This window comes from Mya arenaria, chromosome 8 (genome assembly GCF_026914265.1).
Source record: "Mya arenaria isolate MELC-2E11 chromosome 8, ASM2691426v1".
Classification (NCBI taxonomy): domain Eukaryota; kingdom Metazoa; phylum Mollusca; class Bivalvia; order Myida; family Myidae; genus Mya; species Mya arenaria.
Window position 1 is genome coordinate 59,582,483 of NC_069129.1, and position 25,774 is coordinate 59,608,256.

Consider the following 25,774-nt stretch of genomic DNA (forward strand, 5'->3'; position numbering starts at 1 on the left):
CCTTACATACTTGGTCACAACTTAGAGGCTCATTTTAAAATAATATTTACATTGGCCTAGTCCTTTGTAAAGATAAAACTCATTCATATAGTAACATTCATATTATATAACACCAAGAAATAAGACGTCATTGTTTATGTCATTATTATCAGTCTTGAAATTAGACTTTCGGATGCACAAGCCCGAATTCTTATACTATTGCATGGAATCATACTTTTGAACAAGCCCTGCTATATAAAATTCAGAATTTGAGCAAGCCAAGAAGACATTTTACCAGTGCAGGGCTTGCGGGCTTGTGCTAATTTCGACCACTGTATTATGCTTCTATTGGATGAGCAAAACGTTATTTAACCAATGATATATGACGTTACAGATTTAAGTTATTCCATTATACAGATGTACGTTGTTGATTACATTTCTGTAAGAACAAATACTAAATTGCAGGTGTAATTGCTCATTTATGTAATGATAACTAATTAATCCCCCGCCACGGAGTGGGGAGGGGATTATAGGAATGCACTTCGTCCGTCCTTCAGTCTGTCAGGCCAGCCGTCCGTCCCCCAGTCCGTCCGTCCATCTATCTGTCTGTAACATTTCGTGTCGGGCTATAACTTAATTATGCATTGATTGATTACCATATTACTTGGTACAAATGTTGTCCTCATTGAGACCATGTGCAGTGACCTTGCCACGAGTCCATACCTTAAAGGTCAAGGTCACACGAGACATTTAAAGGACAGAGTACACATGCTTGTGTCCAAGCTATAACTTACTTATTATGCATTGATGGATTACCATATTTCTTGGTACAAATAATGTCCTCATTGAGACGCTGTGCAGTGACCTTGACCCAGGTCCATACCTCAAAAGTCGAGGTCACGAGTCATTTAAAGGTCAGAGTACACATGCTCGTGTCTACGCTATAAATTACTTATGCATTGATGGATTACCATATTACTTGGTACAAATGTTGTCGTCATTGAGACGATGTGCATTGACCTTGACCCGGGTCCATACTTCAAAGTTCAAGGTCACACGAGACATTTAAAGGAGTACACATGCTCGTGTCCGCGCAATAACTTACTTATGCATTGATGGATTACCATATAGCTTTAAATAAAGATTCTTGTCTTGTTGTATTTCTTTATCGAAAATACTTAAGGCTTGCTATTGCATCGATGTTATAAATCAAGGACTCATTTTCCTTCTTTTTTTTAGCCAAAACCTTGACATTGATCTTACCTACACTACACACAATATGAATAACTTTAACAAATATCCTTTTATAATATGTTCATATATATAGAATATTTAGGTTACCGATCAAACAACTTGTATTTCCTATATTCCCACTCTTGACCCGTGGTTGTGTACAATTTTGGTCAGATTCAACGTACCAATCAGGTTGCGAGAAAAACAAAATATACTAAAAAACAATGGCGGGTGATAATGCCGTCCTTTGGAGTGCCTTGTTTAAAATATAAACAGAGGTTTTGATCGTTACTGTTTTTGCGTTTTTGCTCGTCATGGAAATGAAATTTGCATTCCTGCCATACTGCGTTCTAACAGAATACAAGCAAGAAAATGTGATCAATCCTCAACTTAAATGGTTTACTAGTATCTGAGTCTAAAAGATCTGCTTTAAACCTACAAGCTCTATCTGATTTCGAACTCCTCGGGGCGAACGCCAACAGTGCAACACCGTTGATAAATGTTAAGCAGCCGAGGGTATTGAAACCTGACATGCACTTCTACTTGTAGCTTTTTGCCCGTTTAAGTTGCAGTTGATTAAAACTCGTTTGAAAAAATCTCTGTAATGTGTTCTTGTACACACCATACAATAAGTGTTTTGCAACATCTCTAATATGTCACCCACAGACTTCTACTGTTCTTGTTTATCCTTAACCACAAGTGTCCGCACATGGCCTATTATGAACAAGGGCGCCAACATCAGCAAACACGCGCCCGTGGCAAAGACGACCAGGACGTAGGAATACCCCAGTGTCCAGTTTATTGGGGACTTGTCCTCGAGCAGTTTTACTGGAAACACGATGATACTTGCAAGTGAGAGGCTTCCTGAAATACAGAAACCGTCCTATAAAAATTTCAGACCATCTACGTAAGGGCATATAAGGCAACAGCCCTATTTAGTGTATGTTTGTTCAATATGATAAAGAGTTTTCTTCGTTTCCGTTGATGCATTTTTTATTTAAAAGTACTGTAGCAACGCTCAATAATTAGTGAGAGGATAAATTGCAACGATAAACAGTAAAGGATATTTGTTGAATTCATTGTAAGATCATTCTTTACTTTTACTGTGACCACAAGTGACAACATACCTCCCTGTTCGCTAAGGGAGATTACTGCGTAGGAGATTGAGAAACATACGAAATTGTTATAGTACCGTGTACCGTGTAACCTTTATCTATTCGGGGAAAAGCATTCGGAGTTCCTCGGCCATTTTTATCGAAAACAACAAAAAACGTTCGATCTGGATAAATACGCGTCTTACTCAATGAGTTTTTAACGGTAGGAAATAAATAACGATGTTATGTTGAAAACATTTGTTTCTGGCTCTGTTTCTTTTATCCTCATTTTCGAAATATTCGTGTATTCGTATTTTAACTACTTTTTTTACAAACACCATCTTCTTTGCATACCCTTTTTTTCTACCCGTGGGTGGCCCCTCACGCAATGTTTCGATCGAAGATAACATAGAGTGGTATTCCTACTCCGGCTTGTGGAAAAAAGTTCTCTTTTTTAAAAAGTTTGTGTATACTATATACGACCTTATCGGGTCTAAGGAACTTAGACAAAGAGTTAACCTTGTTTTCAAATAGGACTACAGTATATTGAATGAAAAGATAAATAAACATACTAATATTCGTAAACCAATAAGGGAAGATAGTCCACAGTATATAATACATTGATGTTTTCTATCACTATTTGAAGAAAATGTTTTTTTGCCGAAATTAATATTATGTTGGAAATGTTTGACTAGTTTTTACACATTTGCTTTTTGAATACGGACCATGAAGTCAAAACAACAAACCTGCAGCGATCACTAGCACAATGGTCATCACTCTCATCTTTGGCCGTGGTTTCCAGCATATGAAGATGAAAGTTGTCACCATCGCGAACACCAAAAGACTCAGGGACACAGCAGCGAAAATCCGCACCGCATTGTGCCATACTGTTGAAATAATTTGAATGTTATCATAGTTAAACACTTTGAACAAAACATAATTTGGGATTGATTACTATAAATATTGATATTGCACCAACAACAATGACAGTAGCAACATTATCGTTGTTGATTATTTATACCCTACCTATTTTTGAAAAGGATGTAACCATAACCAAACATTTTTTTAAACAATGTTACCTTCCAAAGTAATCCCAAGGTGCCCTTCCTCGATACTGGTACACGTGCAGATGTTCAGCCCGTCAGTCCGGACCTCGCAACCACAGACTGTCCACAGGCCCAGGTTCACCTCTACACTGACCTCTGATGACACAAGCACCCCGTATGCCCAACTACCTGAGAAGAAGCCCACTATATACAAGCCCAGGGTGACGGTCAACACAATAGTGCCCGCGACTGATGCCCAGTGGTCACCGCGAAAATTGCAGTCCTCTCGCATGATCACTCTGATACATTCACATCCATCCACTCAGAATTCAGCGTAAAATAAGTTTGTGAAAACCGCGAATATTTCAAGTATATTCAGTTAAATATGTTAAAGTGAATTATGTCATCATGTTCTTTAGAAGTTTAGTTATTTGAAATGAAATACTAAAAGGAAAGCAGACCATAACATTTTGAAAGGTTTCAATATAAATTAAATATGCAAATAAATATCCATCCATTGCTCGTCGCATTGATGTTTATTGAATGAAGCTCCCATTAATGGCTATGAACTTGAACAGATATACTTAAAGATGATCGTTCAATTTCCATGCTGTCTCCTACATATTTTCTCTCCAGTTGAACTGTTCCGAGTTATTATACTTTTTCATAAATCCAATATATTGCATTGATATAAGGTGTTTTACTTGTTCTTTTTAAACATGAAAGTAATAAAACACATTTATTTTTTATTTATTCGTTATATCATTTGTAATTAAAAATCAGCGCATCGTTCAAATTATAATCACATGAAACATTTGCTAAAATTTTCATTTGATACTAATTAAAATAACATAAATGTATGATTAGTTATTTTACATTATTATAATATAATACTGAACAATAATATGAATTTAACATGCGGCTCTACAAACCTATCTAAATAAGTCTGCGAATTGTCATAAAAGAATTCAATAGTCTTACAAACTTCTTCCATATTATTTTTCTCTTCCATTCACCTTTCTCGCATGGAATTATTTTTCTGTTGCATAAGAATTCTTCAAACCAGTCCCCGGTATCAGTTAAAGGCCTAGTCTAAGCCTTCTATAAGTGTAAAAAAAATGTAGAGTACACAACCTCTGTTTATTGACCTTAATCTACTTGCCTTGATCCTTCTTATCAGATCTACGATCAGAGTGTCCTTCTGTGCAGTTTTAGAAGTTTTATTGTAGAAATGGACGTAAATGGTCAATAAACGAATACACAGGAAATTGGCCCCTTCTGTGACACCAGTGCAATTAGCAGGAGATGCACAGCAGGGGATTATCGTGCCAAACATTCCTTAAACTAGGACTTTAAGATCGTAAGGCTTAAGGTATTGGTTTTCCAGGCGCAACCCCGGCTAGGTTTTAACTGAGTTTCAATAAATATCGTAATGTGTACCTGTCAGAGCAGTTCTTAACAGCTTAAGTTTTACGACTCAGATATCTTATTGAAACATTCTCGTACACCAGAGTGATGTTGATATGCGTACCAAATGTGGTTAGATTTATCATCATTAAACCTTATTCGGAACTCCTTGGCCTTTTTTTATCGAAAACAACCTAGGATGTATATGGACGGTTTACAATGTCAGAAATCGGGTATTTTTTAAGTCCGCTGCAAGGAGATCGCGTAGTAATTTAATTCAGCAGTTAAACTTAATGACATAGTTAATTATGTTTCCAATAATACACATCACTCGCAATCGATTAAAACTGAATTTTCTGCAAGTGATCAGAGAATGATTTACTTCTATTATTGATTTCACAATAATTTTACTCCTTTTTTTAAATAATCTCCACCCCCCCCCCAAAAAAAAAAAAAAAAAATAATAAAAAAAAAGAAATAAAAAGCTAAATAAAAACAAACAACAAAAAAACACACACACATCACAACAACACATATTATGTGTAGATATTTTGTTGATTGGGGGGGGGGGCATTGCTTTAAATGTAAAAAAAACAGCATGCATAGTCTAGTCATATTCATACATACACAAAGTATATCAATATGTGAGGTATAATCGCATGGTACGAGTTAAACAAATGTTATACATATGCAACCAATCGTTATTTGAGATATTTTTATTTTTACATTTGAGCGCTTAAACAACGCCATAAATAGGTCAGTTAATGGTGATTGGTTTTTCATTTCAAAAGCCTATACAGTATATATATTTATCAAAACTTAAACATATTAAGGTTATTCATTTCCTCATGAATATAGTTGTAATTAATAACAGTGTGCTATTGTTAATAAAAAAAACAAGGTATTTTATGAGAAAAACAAAAATAACAGACAAATGTGTATCATACGCGTGCATAAAGATAATCAGTTTAACAAACACTGGCATAAATAATCCCTAAAATATCCATTGGAATAAGTCATATAGATACCGTCCGAGCTTCATATTGAATGTATACATATGTAATTGGAGAGTAACTACATACAGGATACATATCCTAGTGCATACATGGTCACAGTGCAAAATGAACGTACATTTATTTTCTACTTTTAACCCACGCCTATAGATACACGTGGCATAATTAATATTAATTTGTATGCTCACCGAATGGAGACTATAAAATATAAGCACCGCTTTATCCGTCTGTCTGTCCGTATTGACTTCAGACTTCATATACAAATATGTCAAATTGAAAGAGAAGTACTGTATCCAGGATCCATTTACGCTGTTTTCGGTACTTTTAGAATTATTGCCCTTTAAGGTAAATTCCTTTTCTATACTTATTTCTTGTCCGGATTTTAACTTCAAATGTTTATGAGGTTATGACTTAAAACCTCAAACATAGATATATATTATTAAGGAGTGCATTGCACAGGAATTATCATTCTGTTTTTAGTATTTTGACAATAATTGACCTTTGTTAATTTTATACTTATGTTGTATTTTTGTTTGGAGCAAATTAGTAAGATTTCCCTGTTTTTATTTCAAAGACATAAGATTCTTTTGCATCTATGTTGGCGCGGGATATGGCAGTCTTGTCCTATTTTCACTTTTTTTTCAAAATGTGCGTCTGCTCCTTTATTCCGCAAATAGTAATAAAGATGCACGTTTACTCCCAAATAAGATTTACCACAATTAAAACAATTGTTTTAATTTACCAAAAAGGATAAAACAAATGTCGCAAACAAAGGTTCTTATGAATGGATACCGATTTAAATTTGAAAGAAAGGTGCAGAAAACACGGTTGTTCTACCTTATAACATGATAGAAGATCACAATAAATCTTTTAGCACTCACCAATCATTTGAAAAAAAAAATGCGTTTTCAGCTATTAAATTATTAAATTAAAGTTCACAATCTTGTTATCAGTAATTAATATTTCCCATAAATGCATTATTTAGTAAGTAGTTGAAGGTTTATCACTCAAACTTGATGTTTGTTATACATGTGTATGTATTTGTTATACATGTGTATGTATTGAGTTTGAATGAGAGTGTAATTTTAATAATTTAAAAATCACTTAAAATCACGACCTCTCAAAATTGATCTAAAATGTTGATCTAAAATGTTGATCCTGGAGCTTCTGTCCACAGCCAACTCCTTTGCAATATACATAACTGGTAATTTAAAAAAACTTATTTCTTTTCCGAATGTGTAACATGTCGTGGAGTATACCGCGTTTCGAACGACAGGCATTCAAGATGTTCAAATGTAAAGCACCTGCCACATTATATTGAATTAATTATATTGATAATATACATTCAACATTTACGTGTTCAGTAACGATTGATATAAAATACTATTGTTTATGTATATGCTGATTTATATGTTTCAGTGTGATAAAGAAACTAATATGGTTATATTATAATATACAGACGGATACATATGATTTGTGTAAAGATAAAATAATATTTAATAAACTATGTCAATACGTAGAGGTTTTATATCTCCCGTATTATGTATTAAAGACCGAGATAACATTGACCTTGGGTAGTATTCAGTATGTAACTTAAGTCAATCTTATGGTCAGACATGATTGACTTCATTCACTCTATTGGATCAGTTATAAATAACAAGCAATCTGATTAGCTACATCGTTCTTAGATCCAGTTAAGACCAGTATAGAATACCAGCCCAGAGCTGTTTTATTTTAAGGATCAATTTAACGACAGATAAGAGTTCACTTTTTATGACATACAAAAGAAACGTAGAAAGAGAACCTCAAACGAACAACTATGGGAATTGAAACGAACTTCCGTTCGGCTAACGTGATTACCGTTGTCGCAACAGGCTCTCTGATTGTGACCACCGTGATATTCCTTGTGGGGTTTTCTACCGCGAACTGGGTAACAGCAGTGATTGGTGAACACAGGTTTAACGTTGGGCTCTGGAAATCATGCTACTGTAATTATGGTTTTACACCTAAATTTTGCATTTGCGGAAACATCGGTGAGGAAAATGGCGGTGTTCAATTAGAAGGTATTAGATTTATATTAATTCTTTCACACATATATATATATGGATCTTTTATACGGTTAACGATGTAAAGTTTTACATGTATTTTAACCTACTTGCTAACGATGCTGTTTTGATGTGCCCAACTCTACACGCGATACAATCAATGTTAAAGATTTACAAATATATTGTAGGATATGGGATTTAAATGTAATTTTAAGTAAGTTAAGCCATATTGGAGAAATTTGAAAGATATGACTTCACATTTAATAATAATAATACTCTCGAATCAATACGTTGGTCTAAGGCTTTTCAAAAACGGCAATTGAAACCATACACAAAAAGTTAAAAACACATGGCTGAGCATTCGCGCTTTTCCCTCCATTTAAGTAATTGTATACAACTAACCAAATACAAAAGAAAAATGAAAACTGTTAGATACTCTTGTTAGATCTCTACTTAATTATGGGGATGAAATATATGGATATCACGATACAAAGGATATCGAGCTCATCCATTGTAAATTCATCAGAAAGTACGAACCTCAGTACACTTTACGGCAAACTAGGTCGTCGTTTATTAGAAGTCAACATAAGCCTATTTTTCTCAAATGTTGGATTTAAATAATTCAGTAAAATGCACATTCTCTCGTAAAAAAACATAAAGTATGTCGATGAAAGACCTCGTTACAAATAATGATAATAATAAATCCAACGGACCAAATTGGGCCTTTCAGGTAGGAAAATATTAGAAAAAAACACGGAATGGCTGATTACTGGCAAAATGTAAACCGTATAACAATAAACAATTAGTAGAAATCTAATACATTTAAAATAGCATTAACAAGGGTTTTGATTGTCTTCATAGGACTTCATGTTTAAGAAGGGTTGATATTTCAAAATCCCACGAGCAGACAGAATATGTACACACTGTAAACGAACGTGATAAATATTTGTATACCGCTTTTAGATAAGGATGCGCACGGGCTATTTCAGTAATGTTATGTTATGTTATAGACAATGTGCCATGTGTATGACTTATTTGTACGTTTCAAGTAGAGTTTATCCTTATTATGTATTGGGAGTTGTGTATGCAGTTACAGACGAATGACCGATGTGTGATTGTTTCACAACCAGTTAATTCAATTAACAAGTACCAAGGAGCCAATTATGTTCGCTATAAACTACACCTATCTGTTCACTACTATGCTTAAGATCGTAACGCTGCTAAGCGTTATTCCGTTTTTGGAAACTACACCTATCTGTTCACTACTATGCTTAAGATCGTAACGCTGCTAAGCGTTATTCCGTTTTTGGCGTAAGAATATCGCAAGGAAAATTATCGCACAAATCATGCCCGTAACTTTACCGCTAAACCCGATCACTCTTAAGCAGCGTGAGTTGAATGCCTCAGATATCTTACTGAAACGGTGCATACAGGATGCTTTCTTAAAAGGTAGCATTGTTTTTTTCTGGCCTGATCCATCCTTGACAGGTGACGTTGGTATACGGTCGTTGAGTACGTGAAATTCGTATTTTAGTTTCATTCGGAACTCCTTGGCGATTTGTATCGAAAACAACCTCGGATGTATTTGGACGGTTTACATGCTCAGAAATCGGTATGTTTAAGTCCGCTGCAAGTAGATCGCGTAGTAATTTAATTTAAGCAGTTAAAATTTATGACTTTACTCTTGGGAATCTAAATCATGTTTGAATTAATACACTTCACTGGCAATCAATTTAAACTTAGATCAATCAATACAAGCTCAAGCACTAGATTTAATAAATGATATAATTCAAACATTTACGAACTACTTCAAGTGATGTACCGGCATACATCCGAGGTTGCTTTCGATAATAATGGCCGTGGTGTTCCGAATGATTTTAGTTTATATGTTATTTTTGTTTTCCATTGATTTCAAGTTGATGCGTTCTCCGATGAGGCTTGTATTGTTTAATTTAGTAATCATTGATAAATGTTCGGACAAGCTGTGGTTATGGTCATGCTAACAAGTTAAAGCCCCACGAATATTTCGAAAATTTCCATGTTTCAAACGTTTAGTTTATCAGGTTATAATGCATTTTTACTTTTCAATAATTCACCGAAAAGCATAAAATAAGAAATTTCTCTTGTTAGAATTTTAAATTTCCGGATGTATGAAATGCAAACATATCAATATATTTTCTGAAAAAAATAAATAATTGATTGGTCATTCCACGCTCTGTTTGATCGTGCATTATCTCACAAATCAATTTATGAAATATGTGATCAAATATTTGACATGTTTTTGTAAAAAAAAATGTAATTTGTGATCGTTGTGGTCAAACAAGGCTGTGCGTATTGCTAAAATCATTGAACAATACAATGAACGAGCAAGTTTTAAAGCTGCACTTTCACAGATTGAACATTTTGACTTTTTATTTTTAGTCTTGGAACGAGCCAATTTATGCGAAAATGCATGGGAACCAGTCATTAAAGACCGCTGACAAAAAAAATAGATCTCAGATTTTTTTTTATCTAAGTTCAAAACTTGATGTTTTATGCATTTTTTAAACCCTTAGTAACGAAGCCATAACACATTTATTTTCAAACAGAAATAGGCAAATATGCGATCTGATCTTTTGCCAGCAGTCTTCTATCACTGGTGTGCAGATATTTACGCAAAAAAATCTCATTCCAAGACAAAAAATAAAAAAAAGTTTTCAAAACGGTAAATCTGTGAGAGTGCAGCTTTCAGTATGAACATGTATAACTAGTACAATATATACGATACAATGCATGTCTGTAAAACTTTCTTTCAGGCTTATATGATGATTATTACTAACGTTTTCATTTTTTACAGACTGGTATAAGGCGAGTCGCGCATGCGCTGTGATCGCTCTGATATTCTTATTTGCGGCCATGGGCGTGAGTGTTGCGTCCATATTTTTGTCCCAGAGCCCCTATCTACGAATGGCATGCATCGCGCTGGTCCCGTCTGCAGGTATTGTTTGTGCACTTCGAGTGTATGACGGTTCATCATGAGAAGTAGTTCCTTATATAATTAAATAAGTGTACATGTATTAATTTTTTTTTTGTGTTTTAACGTGCATTTTGTATTACTAAGTTTAAATTGATTGACATTGAAGTGTATTAGTGCATAAATAATAAAGACTCGCAATAGTAAATTCATTTAGTTTAACCGTTATATTGAAATTACTATTACTATTATATTGTAAACTGTTCATATACATATCCGAGGTTGTTTTCGATGGAAACTGGCCGAGGGTTTCCGATTGGTTTTGTTGTTGTTTTTCAATAGAAACGCTTAATAAAAATCGTCACCCTATTAGTCTCGCCTCTCCTTACATTTTTTATAACTAATATGTTCGAACAGATCAAAACATTGTGAGTATGGAGTTTATACTGTGTCCATGATTTCGCATGTCGCCAATCAGATTTTTAAACGAAAATTGAAATCATATTCGAACGTTCCACTGGCTGGCCCCAAAAGCGATAATCGATAATCGGCCCGGACCGCAAAACTGGTAACCGCCGAGTCATGCAAATAATCGCGAAAACCCACTTCAATATATTGTAAAAGAAGTATTAATACTTTGTGACTAATAAAATCGGTACATATTACATTTTTTTTCCAACTCGTCAATAATTTCAAAGTAATCTTTAACTATGGCTCCATGGCCATGCACACGGCCTACTGAATATTCCCTTTAGCCATATAGTATCTTTGAACTTTAAATGATCGTTAAGGAGTATATGGAATTCAACGTGCTAACTTTTACGCAGCATATATTATTGTGCTATGATCATGCTTTTCCATTACAGGTGTTATGATCGCCATAAGCGTGATAGTGTACGCCGTGAAATTATTCGACAACCCTTCTAACGATGTATTTGCCCTTGCATACTCCTTCCATCTCTGTGCCGTGACGGCCTCCATTTGCATGTTCATTTTGACACCCTTGTATGGCATTGGTCACGTCCGTACGAAGCCAGGAGTGTCCAACATGGCACAGCCGGGCATGGTCATACACGCGCCAGGTCAGGCTTACGTCGTGAATAACCAGACAACGTTCCCTATGACGTCACATCCACACCAGTCACATACCAACCCAGCGTATGCTAATATGTCTTGAAAATGACTTAAGAATGTGTTGTTGATATATCTCATTGCAACAATAAGTGTGTTTTTAGAGAAGATTGTATACTAGTGTGTAGAACCATATGTTTCACATGTTAAGTCATTCACATCTGTGAAGAATTAAACCGTATTGTACAGTGCACATCTGAAGTAAAACTTTAAAATTTAGTATATTTCTAATATAAGAAAACCTTTGTTTTGTCTGATAATCTACTTTTTGAAACGAAAACGTTCCTTATTTTGTTTACTCATGAACCTCAAGTCACACTAAAATACACTTATACTGGCCACCGCTACGACCGTTGCAACCGCTTCTGCCATATTTGGAATTAGGGTTTAATCACCGATAATTCAGCGACAGGATTTGCAACTTGTCACTGATTGATCGGTGTCGTTTCGGCAACTGATTTCCGCAGATACAGAAATAGGCTTGTGACTGGTTGAGACAGTTTGGTGGCTAGTCAGCGGATCTTTATGGTCGTTTACTAGCTGTCAATCGATCACCGATCAAGCATAATGCATACCTGGTGCCGTATTGAATAAGCAATTTAGATTGAACTTAAATTTAAGATTAGAAACTAAGTGGTTTGATTGGCCTGTATATTCATCGGACCAGTAGACTGAATAAGGGCCGATCAAAACACTCAGTTTCTAATCTTAAATTTCAGTTCAATCTAAGTTGCATATTGAATACGGCCACTGAATCAATCACTTTTTTACGAATTGTGAAGATATAATTAGCCGAGGAGCTTTATTCGCTACGAATAATTTACATAATACAAACAAATATTCGTTTGAAACAAAACCTCTTGGTAATCAAATCGGTCAAAGAAAACCGTTCGGGACCGTTCAAAAACCATGTATCGGCCTTCGCGAAAACTTTCATACAGCTCTGAAATCTCTTTGCATTTTTTTCTCGTCGCGAAGAGGTCGCAATGTTTGTGTGACCGAGCCTTAAGTGACATAAATCTTGACATTAGGCCTAAAAAAAAATATGTCCGTTTCGGGTAACCCGACCCTACCTATAAAAATGCTCCGACCCTAACTATATTTTTCCGTTTCTGAGCAAAAAAATAATATTCGTTAGCGAATATATATAGGGAATTACGAAGGGCGGACAAATGCAGATTTTAATCAGAATTATTGTTTATATGATAAAACAAAGTCAGGCAATGACAGAAATGTAGGAAAGACTGCCATGTGCAAGAAAACACTCTGAATTTACGACAGATTTTGAAAGAAAATAATAATAAAATAAAAAAATCCCTACCTACCTTACCTAGAAATTTTGGGAAGGTTACCCTAAACAAACTTTTTTTTTGGCCCAATTGATAAAAATATGCGCCATTGAATCTTCTTAGCCCGTCTATTCATATCCAAAATCGTTTTGTGGCATATTCTACTAAGAGTATAAGAACATATTTTATGAATTGAGTGTGACTTTGTATCCTTCCTATTGGGCATCACTATCATAACTGTATTTTGAGCGTTCATTTTTACCACAATTCAATTGATACAACCGGGACAAGTTCATTATAACAAATAACAAATACCCTGTATGAAGTGACAGAAGCTGAACGAAAGACATGCATCGTATAAACAACAGAGGTCTGTTTTATGATACACCTAAATATATCAAACCTTTGTGTATGTGTTGTTAAGATCAGTTTTACTCAAAGGCCCAGGGGATCTCCCGACTTATCAAGCGATATATTGCCTTCTAATATCATAAACTTATGTCAACCTTCCTTTAAGAACCCAAAAAGGGGCATTTTCAACGTTTTGGGTTGGCATTTGAAAACATTAAGTATGTTCATTCAAAAGTACACATCGATCGATAACCTGATACCCCCTTCACAGATGACTTGTTAGATGATGTTAACAATTTATTTAGCTCTACAATCATCGTTAAATTGTGATTGTTCAGACACAGCTATAAGTATCCATATATAACGCTAAAAACCAGTCTATAGATGACAATTTTTGAGGGTTTAAAGAATCTCTTTAGAATAATTATGTTACTAAAATATTGAACTATTTCTGTTCCTAACCAAGTCACAGTTCTGATGTTAACCTAGGTGAAATATTCGTGACACAGTTAACATTTGTTTTTACTCCCTTTAACATGTTTTTTTCCGGGCGGGAGATAACAGAGCATTTTTAAAAGCCGTAATACATTATCCATTGATCATCAAAGCTTAATACGCATTTCAACGTCACACATGTTCTCTCATCCAAAAATGCACCAGGAAATGAAATTAAATTAGAGAAATTTTCCAGAGTTTATGGTTTAAATACATAAAATGATTCGAAAAACAATAAATATTGAATGGTTATCTCTTTTATTTAGAATTGTACCAGAAGAGAAGATTAAACATATCACGGACGCTACAATTGATATATAGATGGCCTAAGTTTCAGACTATTGTATTCAAGATTCTGAAAGAGAGGACAGTGTAGATAACTCAGACTAAAACATTGACAAACTGGAAATAAAACATTGGCGAACTGAACTTCATGTTTCATCCTTCTGTGCAACATTTCTATGGCATCTGAAAACATCTGAACGATACTACGCAATAGGTTTAGTAGCTTTATCAAAACGTTCCAATTTATGTTCAGGTATTATATTTTTCAAGATATTCAAATGGTACTTTCTTAATTAAATATTGCTTATATATTCCAATAAAATAACAAGAACGTTTTGGTAGCATTCATAATTTTTCTTTTATACGAGCACCTTTATTTGTTCTTTGCTGCCCTCAGATTTTCATTTATGACAATATACTTCTTTTTTATATCTCTTCAGCTGAATGCGTACAAAGAACTTAAACAAATCCTGGGCATACTTCCCCTTTTTGTTATTCACAAACACAGTAATAACGGTGATAGAAAATCCCCATGAGGTACATTTTCGAACACTTCCTCTAGTTCATTCTGGTGCTTTGCATTTGAGTACACGTGATTATACACATACATGTATACTGTGTATTGGTATTAAATAAGTACGTTATAGATTTATAAATACCTCGATATTGCTAGACAGGCACAGTTTTACCAATGACATTGTTGCCATGCATTCACTTTTTCTTGTATTTTCTGTGTTTCTTTTCTTCAATAAACCGATACAAACCGAGTAGCAGATTTTTTTTATATATGGCTGTTCCCGATGCTGTGGAATCGGTTAATGGTATTTTTACTGGGCGGTGAAACGTTGTCCTGACTTAGCTGGTCAGACAGTGCACTGCTGCAAAGGAAAAAGCAGCTGTTTTACTACAACGGAAAATAATCCGTAATCAGAAAGCAGCGTTGAACAACTGACTTTAACTTGTTGTAAACAACAACAACAGAAAGGACTACTGCGATTACTTATTCTAGCTAGCTAAGCGTTTTATGCAGTCTTGTTATAGAGAGCAGTTGGTTTTTAAAATGCCATTAAGTATGTGATTTATGATTTTCGTGAGATATCTGGGTGATCGAAAAGCTTAAAACATGACTATCTGTTTGACCCGTCTGGTGACCAAAAAATTCGGAAATTGATACTAACAGATGGTGGAATTTCAAAATATGTCCCATGATATTAATGTTTGTGACACGTGGGTGGCCGTATCCTCTCAATTATGGGACAAATGCCTTAATTTGCAAAAAAAGAAATCACATGGCGTCGTAAAACCATCTCGACTTGAGCGAATACCTTGGACAAAGAAACACAATTTTCCTGCCAATAGCTGGACATCACTGTTTTGTTTTGTCTTCTTGTTTTAATGAACTCGAAACGAATGACTTCCATTCCTCTATTTTAATAAGTGGGATCCGTATAATCAACTCGCGTCAGACAATCTCAAGGCCATGGAATTCAAAAGTATTCCGTACACCTTTCTCTTCGTTTATGGTCACTCCAAGTTCAGGACAGATTTTTGCGTAAGATATGGCAATGATTTGTCTCAATTTCACCATTGAAAATAAAGTCGTCTGTATACTGATAGATTTATGGCAGTGCTGGCTTTTTGTACATTCAATGATTAAACAATGAGAAAACCTCGTAATAAAAAGGAGTGCAATAAACATCAAACTGAATGTCAATAAAAACATGCACTTTCCCCATGTCGTTTGGTGTTACGTGCAAGAGCCAAAATGCCGATTTTACATGTTTTAGTCAACAAGCCATTTGACCCTAAATCATTTATCATGTCGACAACTTTATCAAGGACGTATAAAACACAGTTGTTTTATCGTCTTCAATACCCCCCTCCCTCCTACATTTATATGTAATAAGATGCACACCGTCTGATTTAGACCCCGTCCGATTTATAATCCGATTAGACAGTGATAAAAAATAATTGTAAGTATTCGCTTAGTTTGTTAAAAAATAAAGTTTTTTTTAAACCAGACACAAACTCAATCGAGAAATTTGAAGATCTGGTGAAAAGAATGGCTAAATTAAAGGTCCTATCATCTTCTCTGCTTGAATTACTTTATTTATCTTGTCAAAAACGATTGCTGCAGCTCATCGTAAATGATTCCCTTCAAATATTTTCGCTTCCCGGGTTAACCTATTCAGACCGTGTTCTTTCAAATGTGTATGCTTTACATGTATATGCGAGTCTGAGATACAAATTTTGATTGCGATTCGACATTGACCGGTGAAAACCGGGAGCTTTCAACCACAGATATTTCGTCTGCCTGTTTGCGAGTTGCGGAAGCGCTTTGTGGGGACTGAGCGGGTAACCCAAGGTTGAAAGCAAGCTGCGCCACTAGACCCTCTGCCATTGGAGGCGCATGACCTAGACGGATGATAATTACTACACATCAAACAATTATGTAGAAATTCACGTACAATTTTGTTACAATATGGCAACATTTCGAGGGGTGAATGCGAAAAGGTTCTAAGTGAGAAAACACATAGAATGAGATAGAACCTTTCGCATCCACCCATCGATTTGCTGGTGGTGTATTTGCCTTCATTGTTTGTGACAGCACACGATTGGCCAATATGACCGTACCTGCAGGATGAAGGTTTGTTTCGCCGGCTGGTGACGTGCTATTCGGTGTGCGCACTTATTTGTTTACCCAATTTAATGGGCTCCACTCCATACCTTGCAGAGTAGATCTGACGGTGAATACAAGCATTTGTTTTCAAAGATTATATTTTGCCGGTCTACGTGACATTGTACAGTCGTCTATTCTTCACAGACCGCCCTGTCCTCTGCGCGTAACTATGATTGTAAGTTAAGGGTGCGGTTATCTGGAGGCATTTGAAGTTTACGTCATGAACCAGGATTTAAAATAGATGTGTAAACAGCTACCAAATCGTATTGATAAATAGTCAGTACACAATTAAAAAATGTATGATAAATAATAATGCTCTATAAAATGTTTAATTCAGAACAAAAATTTGCATAAGAAAGATATTAGACTGGTTGGATTGAAAATATCTGCATTCGTATTTATAATCACTAAACAAACATAAGTTTTGAGGAATTAACCTTTAACTTCTTACTTAATAATGTTTTTTATGGAAAATATCAAGTACTGATAACAAGACTGTAGTCGTGTATTTAATAGCTGGAAACTCACCAATATTAAATAACTGGTGGATCCTTAAAGATTTACTGAGATCAAAGATCGTTTCCGTAACAGCGTTCGGGTGATAATACTAAAATCGCTTCTCGTATTTTTATTTCAAATTAGCAGGCAAACATATCTAATTTTAGCCTGTCGTATTTCAAACGGTATTCAACCAACCTAAATGGTGTGCCAATTCTAGCGAGTTCATGCGAAAAGGTTAAAGTACTTCTTGATTTGATGTCACTTAAAATCTTTTCGATTTCAACTTTCGAATATAACTGAAAAGTGTATACTATTAACCTTGTTTGTAAATCGTTCTAGGAATTCTTATCATGATTGCGATTGTCGTATTAACCACTGCATTTGCAATGTAAGGAGATGCGGCTATGATTCTTTCATGAGACAGGTCTATGATTTATTGAAATTGAGTGATATTGGTATACTAATATATTATATAAATTCTTGCTTTCGCCATATTAAAGCACAACACAGACATTCAAAAGTTGGAAATCGATCAGTTTTACTCCCTGCCATGAAATTTAAATGTTGGAATAAAGAGTAGTTGTCTCACAATGTACAACATATGACTGAATTGTGAAACCCACGCACTTTTAGAGAATCGCGCCGTTTAATTTACGAATATAGTGGAGCAAGTGCGTTCAAATTCGAGAATCGAGCCTTAGTACTCACGAATATAATGGAGCAGGTGCGTTCAGATTCGAGAATCGAGCCTTAGTACTCACGAATATAATGGAGCAGGTGCGTTCAAATTCGAGAATCGAGCCTTAGTACTCACGGATATAATGGAGCAGGTGCGTTCAAATTCGAGCTGAAATCAAATGTATTTTTCAAAAAATATATAGTCAAATGATCTTAATAAATATGCACAGAACCATTAAATCGATATTTTTTGTTGCTATAAATTGTGTCATTAGATCCTAAAGCCCCAAGAGGTTTCTCGACTACCGGTTCGTGGATTGAACTCTTTCAATTTGTCAATATGATGACTTTCATAACATAACGACGCCATTCTCAGCATCATAAAAGGTACTGACTTAAATGTTGATAAACGCACATTCCGTGCACATCAAGGTTTTAAGAAACAATATGGATATTCTTTAAAAAAAGCACTTATTGTTTCCTCAAAATAAAGCTATCGTAAATGCGTAAATATCGTAAGAGATGTTATTTATTTAGAGACGCAAACTATTTAGATTATCAGATCAAAGGAAAAAAAGTTGAAGAAAATATAGAACAGAAAATCCAGGGGCGGCTAAATATTTTGTTCATAATTAGCACTTAGAAAGGGCTTTAGACAAAAACTACCGCCAAGGTTCCATTTAGTCAGTTATTGGTATTACGTAAAGTTTGCCTATTCAACACGTGATTGTATATCAATAGGGAAAACACCAAATTAGTTAGTATTTAATGTTACTCTACTAAAATCATCATCTGGCCAATGTCCAACTGCAGCTGATCATAGGTTTGGGAAGCAAAGGCAAACAAGAACTATTACTCAGTTTCTCACGCCAAAATTGGTTTCAAATTTCAACGCAGTCTGGCAGTTTGATTTCAGCGGCTTGTCACTTGATAATTAAATTGGATTGTTCCTCACGTAGGCAGTGTTTGATTTGAGGGGGGTTAACACCGACACTATTTTTTTATTTAAATTTCAAAAACTCTAAATCTTTTTTTTTTGCAAACAGGAATACAAGAGTATCTTAGTCATAATGTATCAACTCTAAAATAGCATTTTGCAAGGACATTCAATTAAATAATGAGCTGTTTGTGATATCAATAGCTTGTGTTATATTGCAGTGTTCGCATCGCCGTGGTTTCCGTATTCTGGTGGATGTGATGTGATAGGATTCAGAACGCCATGACGACCGTATCCTGCCGGATATGACGTAATAGGATATGGCAAGCCTTGGTGACCGTATCCTACTGGATGTGAACTCATTGGATACATTACTCCTGTATAACCGTGTTCCGTCGGATATGACATCATAGGATATGCCATGCCTTGCTGACCGTAACTGGGTGCTGTATGACCAGGGGCGCTGATAACAAAGCCCTGATGTGCGATCCCAACCGCTGCCAGGTTTGACTGTGTTTTAATGTGCCCCACGACAAGAAGTGGAATCAGTATGACAAAAATGATCACGACGACAGTAGTGCATAGGTAATAGGAGTACTGCAAGTCGTAAATGTCGTCCCCTCCACCCTCAAACAGCTTGACACGAAACAGAACGATGGCAGTCAAAATAAAAGCACCTATAACAGTAAAAAAGGAGCATACATAGCATAACAAGTTATAGGATAATGAAGGAGCATACATAACATAACAAGTTATAGGATAATGAATTAAAGATGCAATACTACATTATGTTACCAGCTATCGTGATTTTTCTAAGACCACCATTGGTGTGCCGGGAATATTGTAATGGCATACTGCTTAATTGGATAGTGTTATGCTTTGTTCTTGACAGCCCTAGTGTTCTACATGACATATAACATAATCCGTGTTTTAGAATGTGGTAGCCACAATCTCAGGCATCCACTAAAATGCAATGATTTCGACAAATGTCCAGTTATACTACAGAAATTCATTCAAATTGAATTCATTTGAAAAATAGTAGATTTGTTTCTTTGAAAGGATATACATTCTCATCATATGACTTAAACAGTACATGACATGGAGGTAATCGTTGGCATGCATTACGTTGATAGAATGAATCATTCCACTCTTTTACATACATATTCGTGCCTAAACTATTTTTAGACATGAGATAAGTACAACATATGTTCCTACTGGAAAGTACCCCCAAAAAATGCGTTTGCATTTGTCAGAGCCATTTTGATTATGGGTGAATACAAATATATATGCCGTCTCCTTTTTATGCGAGGTGACTGGTTTGACAACTTCGCTAGTTGTGTGTCCATGACTATATGACATGGATGGCGAGTGAGATACTGGTTGTATAGACCACTACGATGTAGGGAACGAGATATTCATGTCAGTTATATCGAAAAGAAGTCCGAAAACGCCTTCTACGTCCATTTACAAGTTGCATCGGTTTTAATTTTGTTTGCTTTAAAACCGGGCAAAATAGGACAAGTCTAGCTTAAGCGTCTTATTCAATGTCCAGGATCGAGATCAAATGCGGAGTTGTGTTTATGCTCATTGACTAACAAGAAAGCACTCAAAAGTTATATTAAGTATAAACAAATTATAAAGTTCGACTTGTGTTGATGTTTTCAGATTTTGATTTCACTCGAATGGCGCCTCGAGAAAAATCCGAATATGCAAAATCTTCTTAAAGTGACACTCTTATTCGTAATCAATGCATACACATTTATTAAAAACATAAATTTTAAGTGATAAATTTTCAACTTCTTAATGCATTTATCGAAAATATTAATTACTGATAACAAGATTGTAACTGTGAATTTATTAGCTATAAACCCCAATTCTTCTATCGTCTCATAAGGTTTCTAGAAAGGCCGTGTTTTCGACATTTATGTATTCTTTCTGATATATTTAAACAATTATATTAATTGTGGTAAATCTTATTCGGAAGTAATAGTGAATCTTTAAATCGGATCGAAACGCTGTCAAACAACACTTGTCTATTTTTAACAATGAATAGAAAAATACATACCAGCAAAAATAGCGAATGCAATGCTTGCCAATCTGATAGACGGTTTCAAAGTTATAAACATTGACATCATGGTACATCCCATTGTCCAAATAAGGAATAAAAATGCGATGACTGCGCATGCCCGAACTGCCTTGTACCAATCTGTCAATGGATTTACATGAGCGATTATTTAGCATCAAACAATTAGTGATGAACAGGTGTATATAATGATTTTATCCTTCATCGCCAATTTTATTTATGCACCAGTCAATTGTAACCACGGGCCCCCAGGTCCGGGGAATAGCGGGGACTTTGACTTTAGGTCCAGCCAACCCCGGCTAAAATTCCCGCCCTGCGGGGACGAACAGATGGTAAAATCCCCGCTAAATGCCCCCGAACCACAGGGACCCTAGGTAAGGCCCATACCCCGCTATATTAAAAGCGAAGACAAAACCACCGCATTTACCCGGCACTGCGGGGTCACCTGAAAGGTAAAAACATGGCCCATTTCCCCGGCTATCCCCGGTAAACCCCCGGACCGGGGGGGGGGGGGGGCGTGGTTACAATTGACTGGTGCATTACAAATAGATTGAAAATGTCCCTGTGGTGTTAATCAATAAGAAAAAAATATAGGGTATATAATATAATATATAATAGTAATATATTATAATAAAGGAACTATTTTCCCTCAATACAATACATATAAGTAAACAGTAAAACAAATAGTTCTCTATGTACCTGGTAGATCGATATCATCCTTTTCAATCAGGTCGGTACAAATGCAGGTTTTTGATCCAAAACTACCGTTTGAGCACAGGCATATTTTCCAAAGTCCTTTTTTGATTGATCCAGTTTTGGAATATGCCCAGCCATTTGTGGCGAACCCGACCACATACAGTAGGAATGTGACCAGTAGAACTACTGCTCCTACTTGTGTTGCTACGTGGGAAGCACGGAAATTGATTTCAAGTCCCATTTTTCCGACTCTCTGTTCACAAACCTACAAGAATCTAACATTTTATTTAAAATTCCAAAATTAAATATCTGACAAAGCCGAAATTGACCAAATAGTAAGGGCATTATGTTATTTTCAAAAGATATTGTGGATCCTGTATCTGCGTAAAGGTTATTCAATAATTGTACAGGGCCAAGTATTGTATCCATCTCAGGTATGATGTATACACTCTTACATTTTCAATGTATAGCCTATAGGCACGAACATGAAAGGAAAATATAAAGTAAATATTTATGGATTGATAGCATTTAGTATTGCAATATTTTTATGCAATATGGACGCAGTGGTGCAGGCTAGCATTGCTCGCTTGTAATACTGCATACACAAAAGAAAAATGCGATCATTACTTATATTTTTGTTTTAAACAATTATTCATGCACAACGCTTACTCCGCCCATTCTTAATCATTATAATGCTACTCCATGGAATCGAACTATTGCATGTCCGTCAAGTGTTTTCTATACCAATGACCTGGGAGGGGGGTGGGGGTTCGGCGATGTTCTGAACGGGCGGGGGAAGGGTAGGTGAGGAGGAGGAAGAGGAGGAAGGAGGAGGTAGAAAAAATAAGTACGAGGTAAAGGAAGGGAAATGTGAGATAGAGGAGGAGGAGGAAGTGATAAAATTAAAAGCGGCGAGTTCGGAACACGAGCGAATACAACAGGCATCTTTTCGGTGAGTTTAAAACAGATAACAGACGAGAGCGACGAAAGTCCGCCGTCCATGACACGGAAAAGGAGGTGTGTAGCATGATGATATATCGGGGAAAGACGAGGAAGAGAAGGAAGCGTGGTAAGCGAGGGAGAATGAGGAGAGGAAGGAAGAATGGTATTCGCCGCAAAGAACCTATCCCCCGGTCCTCCCGCTAGTCAGGCTGGTCTCGTGAAAGCTAATAGCTTTCTATACAATGTATTCATCTCAACACTGTTCAGAAAATACGATTCAGATATCAAGGAGAACGCCGTAGAATACGAGTAGCGAGGGTCGAGTCAAAAGGTGGCGGAACGTAAGGTCATTAACGGCATACTACCGGAAATGAGAAAAGCGGCCCTGCAATATTTAGTGGACACCGTATCACCAAGCGACAGAATCGATAGCAGCCCGATTATACGTCTATCGTGTACATTGTTGGCGGATTAAGAAGGGTTAACGTAATCAAGAAGTCCAAAATAAATATTTATGTATCTTTTTATTCCATATATAAATCTCTAGAAACCACCGGAAAACCTTTAATAAATGAGTTTTCTCTCAATAACAACAATTAAAAAAGAATATAAATATTAAAATTTTAAATGTAAGATTTTACTTTTGTAAATAAAGTGTATGCCGTATGCGCGCTCGTTTATACTGCATGGACGTATGAAAAATAAGAATCAATCCTTATCGATTCGTGTTTTACATATGCACGACCCAGGTTTCTTGCGAAACTACGCCTACTGAGGTCACGAAAGGTCGACCGGTTCATGCAAAATGAACGCAAATATCATCGTACAGAATATCAACTGCGAATGTAAGTGTAACTGAATATAACTCATCTAACTGCATTTAATGATTATTTTCATAGTCAGGTTGAACAAAATCCTACAAATATTTTTTGTTCTCGGATTCCAATCTCCGACATGTATTTTGATCATTTCGAGACACCTTATCAATATCATTTTTGTAATATCGCGTAGTCTGAGTTTTCAAGAGGGAAATACACTTCACCTTGTAAAATATCTTCTTAATCCCCGTAATCTTTTCCTAAAACTTAAACCAAACTGCGAGTTTACAATAACTGATATATTTTTCGCCTATAACTTCGATTCAGCAAATTTCAAGAATAAATAATAGAAGTTATGAAATGGATCATTAAATAAGAACATTTGTTTAAACCAATACAGTTCACGATCCATAAAAATATGATAACAAAACGTTTCATTATTGGTTTTGTACAAATTGTACATAATACATACTGCATTTAAAATAAAACCTAGATCGAACGTACTCATGTACTTCCATTTTATTGAGTAAATCTGTTCCGCTTTATGGTATGACGCCGTTCAGAACATCGCCGTGTGTACAGTGACTATGGCGTAAAACGATGACGCCTTTGTAGATAAATCGTTACATAAATTAAAATGAATAACCAATGAATTTGAACGTTGATAAATCGTTGCTCTATACCCGACGCGTTCACAAGGAGTGGTGGGCTTATCATCATCCTTTAGTAAGGAGCGGCGGGCAATGATAACCAGTCAAAATGGGCCGTGCGACACGAGATGATGGTGACGCTATTCCTCGTCCGAGTGACGGGTTAATACGGCCAGTTATTAAGCATGTGTCGAGCCTCACGAGATGATGGTGACGCTATTCCTCGTCCGAGTGACGGGTAAATACGGCCAGTTATTAAGGATTGGCCGCGCCTCACGAGATGATGGTGACGCTATTCCTCGTCCGAGTGACGGATAATTGTGGCCAGTTATTAAGGATGGGTCGCGCCTCACGAGATGATGGCGGCGCGACACTTGCTGCGGACAATTATAACCATTTATGAAAGACGGGCCTCTGAGTAACGAGATGGTGGCAGTAGAAACTTGAAGATGTCATAGAGGTGGCAGGCAATTAGAACAAATAATAGGGATGTGTCTCGGGGCCGTTACTAAAAGTAATTGGATGACGCGTATCGTTGAGCGATACCCGATGACGTCATTAAGAATGGGACGCCGTCCCTACTTAAAATGATCGGATTACTCATTGCGCAAAACCCGATGACGTTTTATTGGCGGCAGAGCGGCAGGCAAGTTTCCCAGCTGCTTGCTCTATACTACTACTACTACTACTACTTCTACTACTACTACAGTGTGTGTATACCACGTGATAAATTACGTCATATATGGTACGTCGGAAGGCAATATTTTGCTTAAAATGAAGAATTAAATCAAAGATATATTTTCTTTTACTACACCATTTTAAATGCCTTCGTTTCATTACCGGTGTTTGATTAGGTGATTAGTTTCCACAAAATCTTCGACAAACCTGTCTCCAAAATAATATTTTGACAGTGCTCCGTCAGACGGCCGTATTGTGAAAAGGTTTGTCGAAGTGTTTTCCGAAACTAAACTCTCAATCAAAATCTAGTAAAAGATAAGCGGCGTAGACTTTGCTATGTTTCATTTTAACTGGTGAAGAAATAGTGAAGTTATCTTTGTTTAAAGTCTTCATTCGAAGCAAAATGTTGCCTTCCGACGTAGAATGTATGACGCAATTTAGCACGTGGTATACACACACTGTACTATAAGGTAAGCGAATTACAACATCAATTGAGAAAAAAAAGCAATTACGTTTTTTTTTATATTTAAAGACTATTATATTCAGTAACTTCACAAACCGATTTATTAAAATAGACAGTGATTGATTTTTAACTGTCGTTTTGGAATGGAACAAATGTATACTCTCATTTCTCTTTCAAAACATCTCACCTCGGGTTGTTGAATTGTTCTTGTTACCTTCACTTCTGGCAGTACACTTCAAGTTAATCCTTCATTTAATTGATTCCATATTGCATAAACATATGGAAATAACTCAATTATAATTCCATATACACCTTTCGAATGTCTAC

At 35.9% G+C, this 25,774-nt stretch overlaps 3 protein-coding genes across 4 annotated transcripts; 1 reads left to right on the plus strand and 2 right to left on the minus strand.

The window, feature by feature from the left end:
• Positions 1–1,196: 1,196 nt before the first annotated feature.
• Positions 1,197–3,785, minus strand: LOC128242117 (uncharacterized). Its single transcript, XM_052959158.1, has 3 exons — positions 3,386–3,785; positions 3,053–3,193; positions 1,197–2,076 (listed from the first exon to the last, which is right to left on the minus strand). Exons 1-3 carry the CDS (start codon positions 3,642–3,644, stop codon positions 1,883–1,885), a joined length of 594 nt encoding a protein of 197 aa, XP_052815118.1. The 5' UTR covers positions 3,645–3,785; the 3' UTR covers positions 1,197–1,882.
• Positions 3,786–7,470: 3,685 nt separating this feature from the next.
• Positions 7,471–15,089, plus strand: LOC128242507 (uncharacterized). Its single transcript, XM_052959677.1, has 4 exons — positions 7,471–7,835; positions 10,654–10,794; positions 11,637–11,928; positions 14,303–15,089. The coding sequence occupies exons 1-4, from the start codon at positions 7,592–7,594 to the stop codon at positions 14,355–14,357; spliced, it is 732 nt and encodes a 243-aa protein (XP_052815637.1). The 5' UTR covers positions 7,471–7,591; the 3' UTR covers positions 14,358–15,089.
• Positions 15,090–18,987: 3,898 nt separating this feature from the next.
• On the minus strand, positions 18,988–25,774 carry LOC128242282 (uncharacterized). 2 transcript variants are annotated; one of them, XM_052959375.1, is made up of 4 exons: positions 25,635–25,774; positions 21,900–22,149; positions 21,183–21,323; positions 18,988–19,794 (listed from the first exon to the last, which is right to left on the minus strand). In XM_052959375.1, the coding sequence occupies exons 2-4, from the start codon at positions 22,135–22,137 to the stop codon at positions 19,328–19,330; spliced, it is 846 nt and encodes a 281-aa protein (XP_052815335.1). In that variant the 5' UTR covers positions 22,138–22,149; positions 25,635–25,774; the 3' UTR covers positions 18,988–19,327. The 2 variants fall into 2 exon arrangements, with proteins under 2 accessions (XP_052815335.1, XP_052815334.1); XM_052959374.1 differs by having other exon boundaries at positions 21,900–22,161; positions 25,635–25,765.

What these genes read in the sequence shown, in the direction of transcription:
- LOC128242117 (XM_052959158.1), bottom strand. Translation starts at nt 3,644, where the DNA reads ATGCGAGAGGACTGCAATTTTCGCGGTGACCACTGGGCATCAGTCGCG. An exon ending in CCTTGGGATTACTTTGGAAG is followed by an intron (nt 3,194 to 3,385) that starts GTAACATTGTTT and finishes TTATTTCAACAG; the next exon opens with TATGGCACAATGCGGTGCGG. An exon ending in TGTGCTAGTGATCGCTGCAG is followed by an intron (nt 2,077 to 3,052) that starts GTTTGTTGTTTT and finishes TCTGTATTTCAG; the next exon opens with GAAGCCTCTCACTTGCAAGT.
- LOC128242507 (XM_052959677.1), top strand. Translation starts at nt 7,592, where the DNA reads ATGGGAATTGAAACGAACTTCCGTTCGGCTAACGTGATTACCGTTGTC. An exon ending in TGGCGGTGTTCAATTAGAAG is followed by an intron (nt 7,836 to 10,653) that starts GTATTAGATTTA and finishes CATTTTTTACAG; the next exon opens with ACTGGTATAAGGCGAGTCGC. An exon ending in CGCGCTGGTCCCGTCTGCAG is followed by an intron (nt 10,795 to 11,636) that starts GTATTGTTTGTG and finishes TTTCCATTACAG; the next exon opens with GTGTTATGATCGCCATAAGC.
- LOC128242282 (XM_052959375.1), bottom strand. Translation starts at nt 22,137, where the DNA reads ATGGGACTTGAAATCAATTTCCGTGCTTCCCACGTAGCAACACAAGTA. An exon ending in GGATGATATCGATCTACCAG is followed by an intron (nt 21,324 to 21,899) that starts GTACATAGAGAA and finishes ATCCATTGACAG; the next exon opens with ATTGGTACAAGGCAGTTCGG. An exon ending in TGCATTCGCTATTTTTGCTG is followed by an intron (nt 19,795 to 21,182) that starts GTATGTATTTTT and finishes TTACTGTTATAG; the next exon opens with GTGCTTTTATTTTGACTGCC.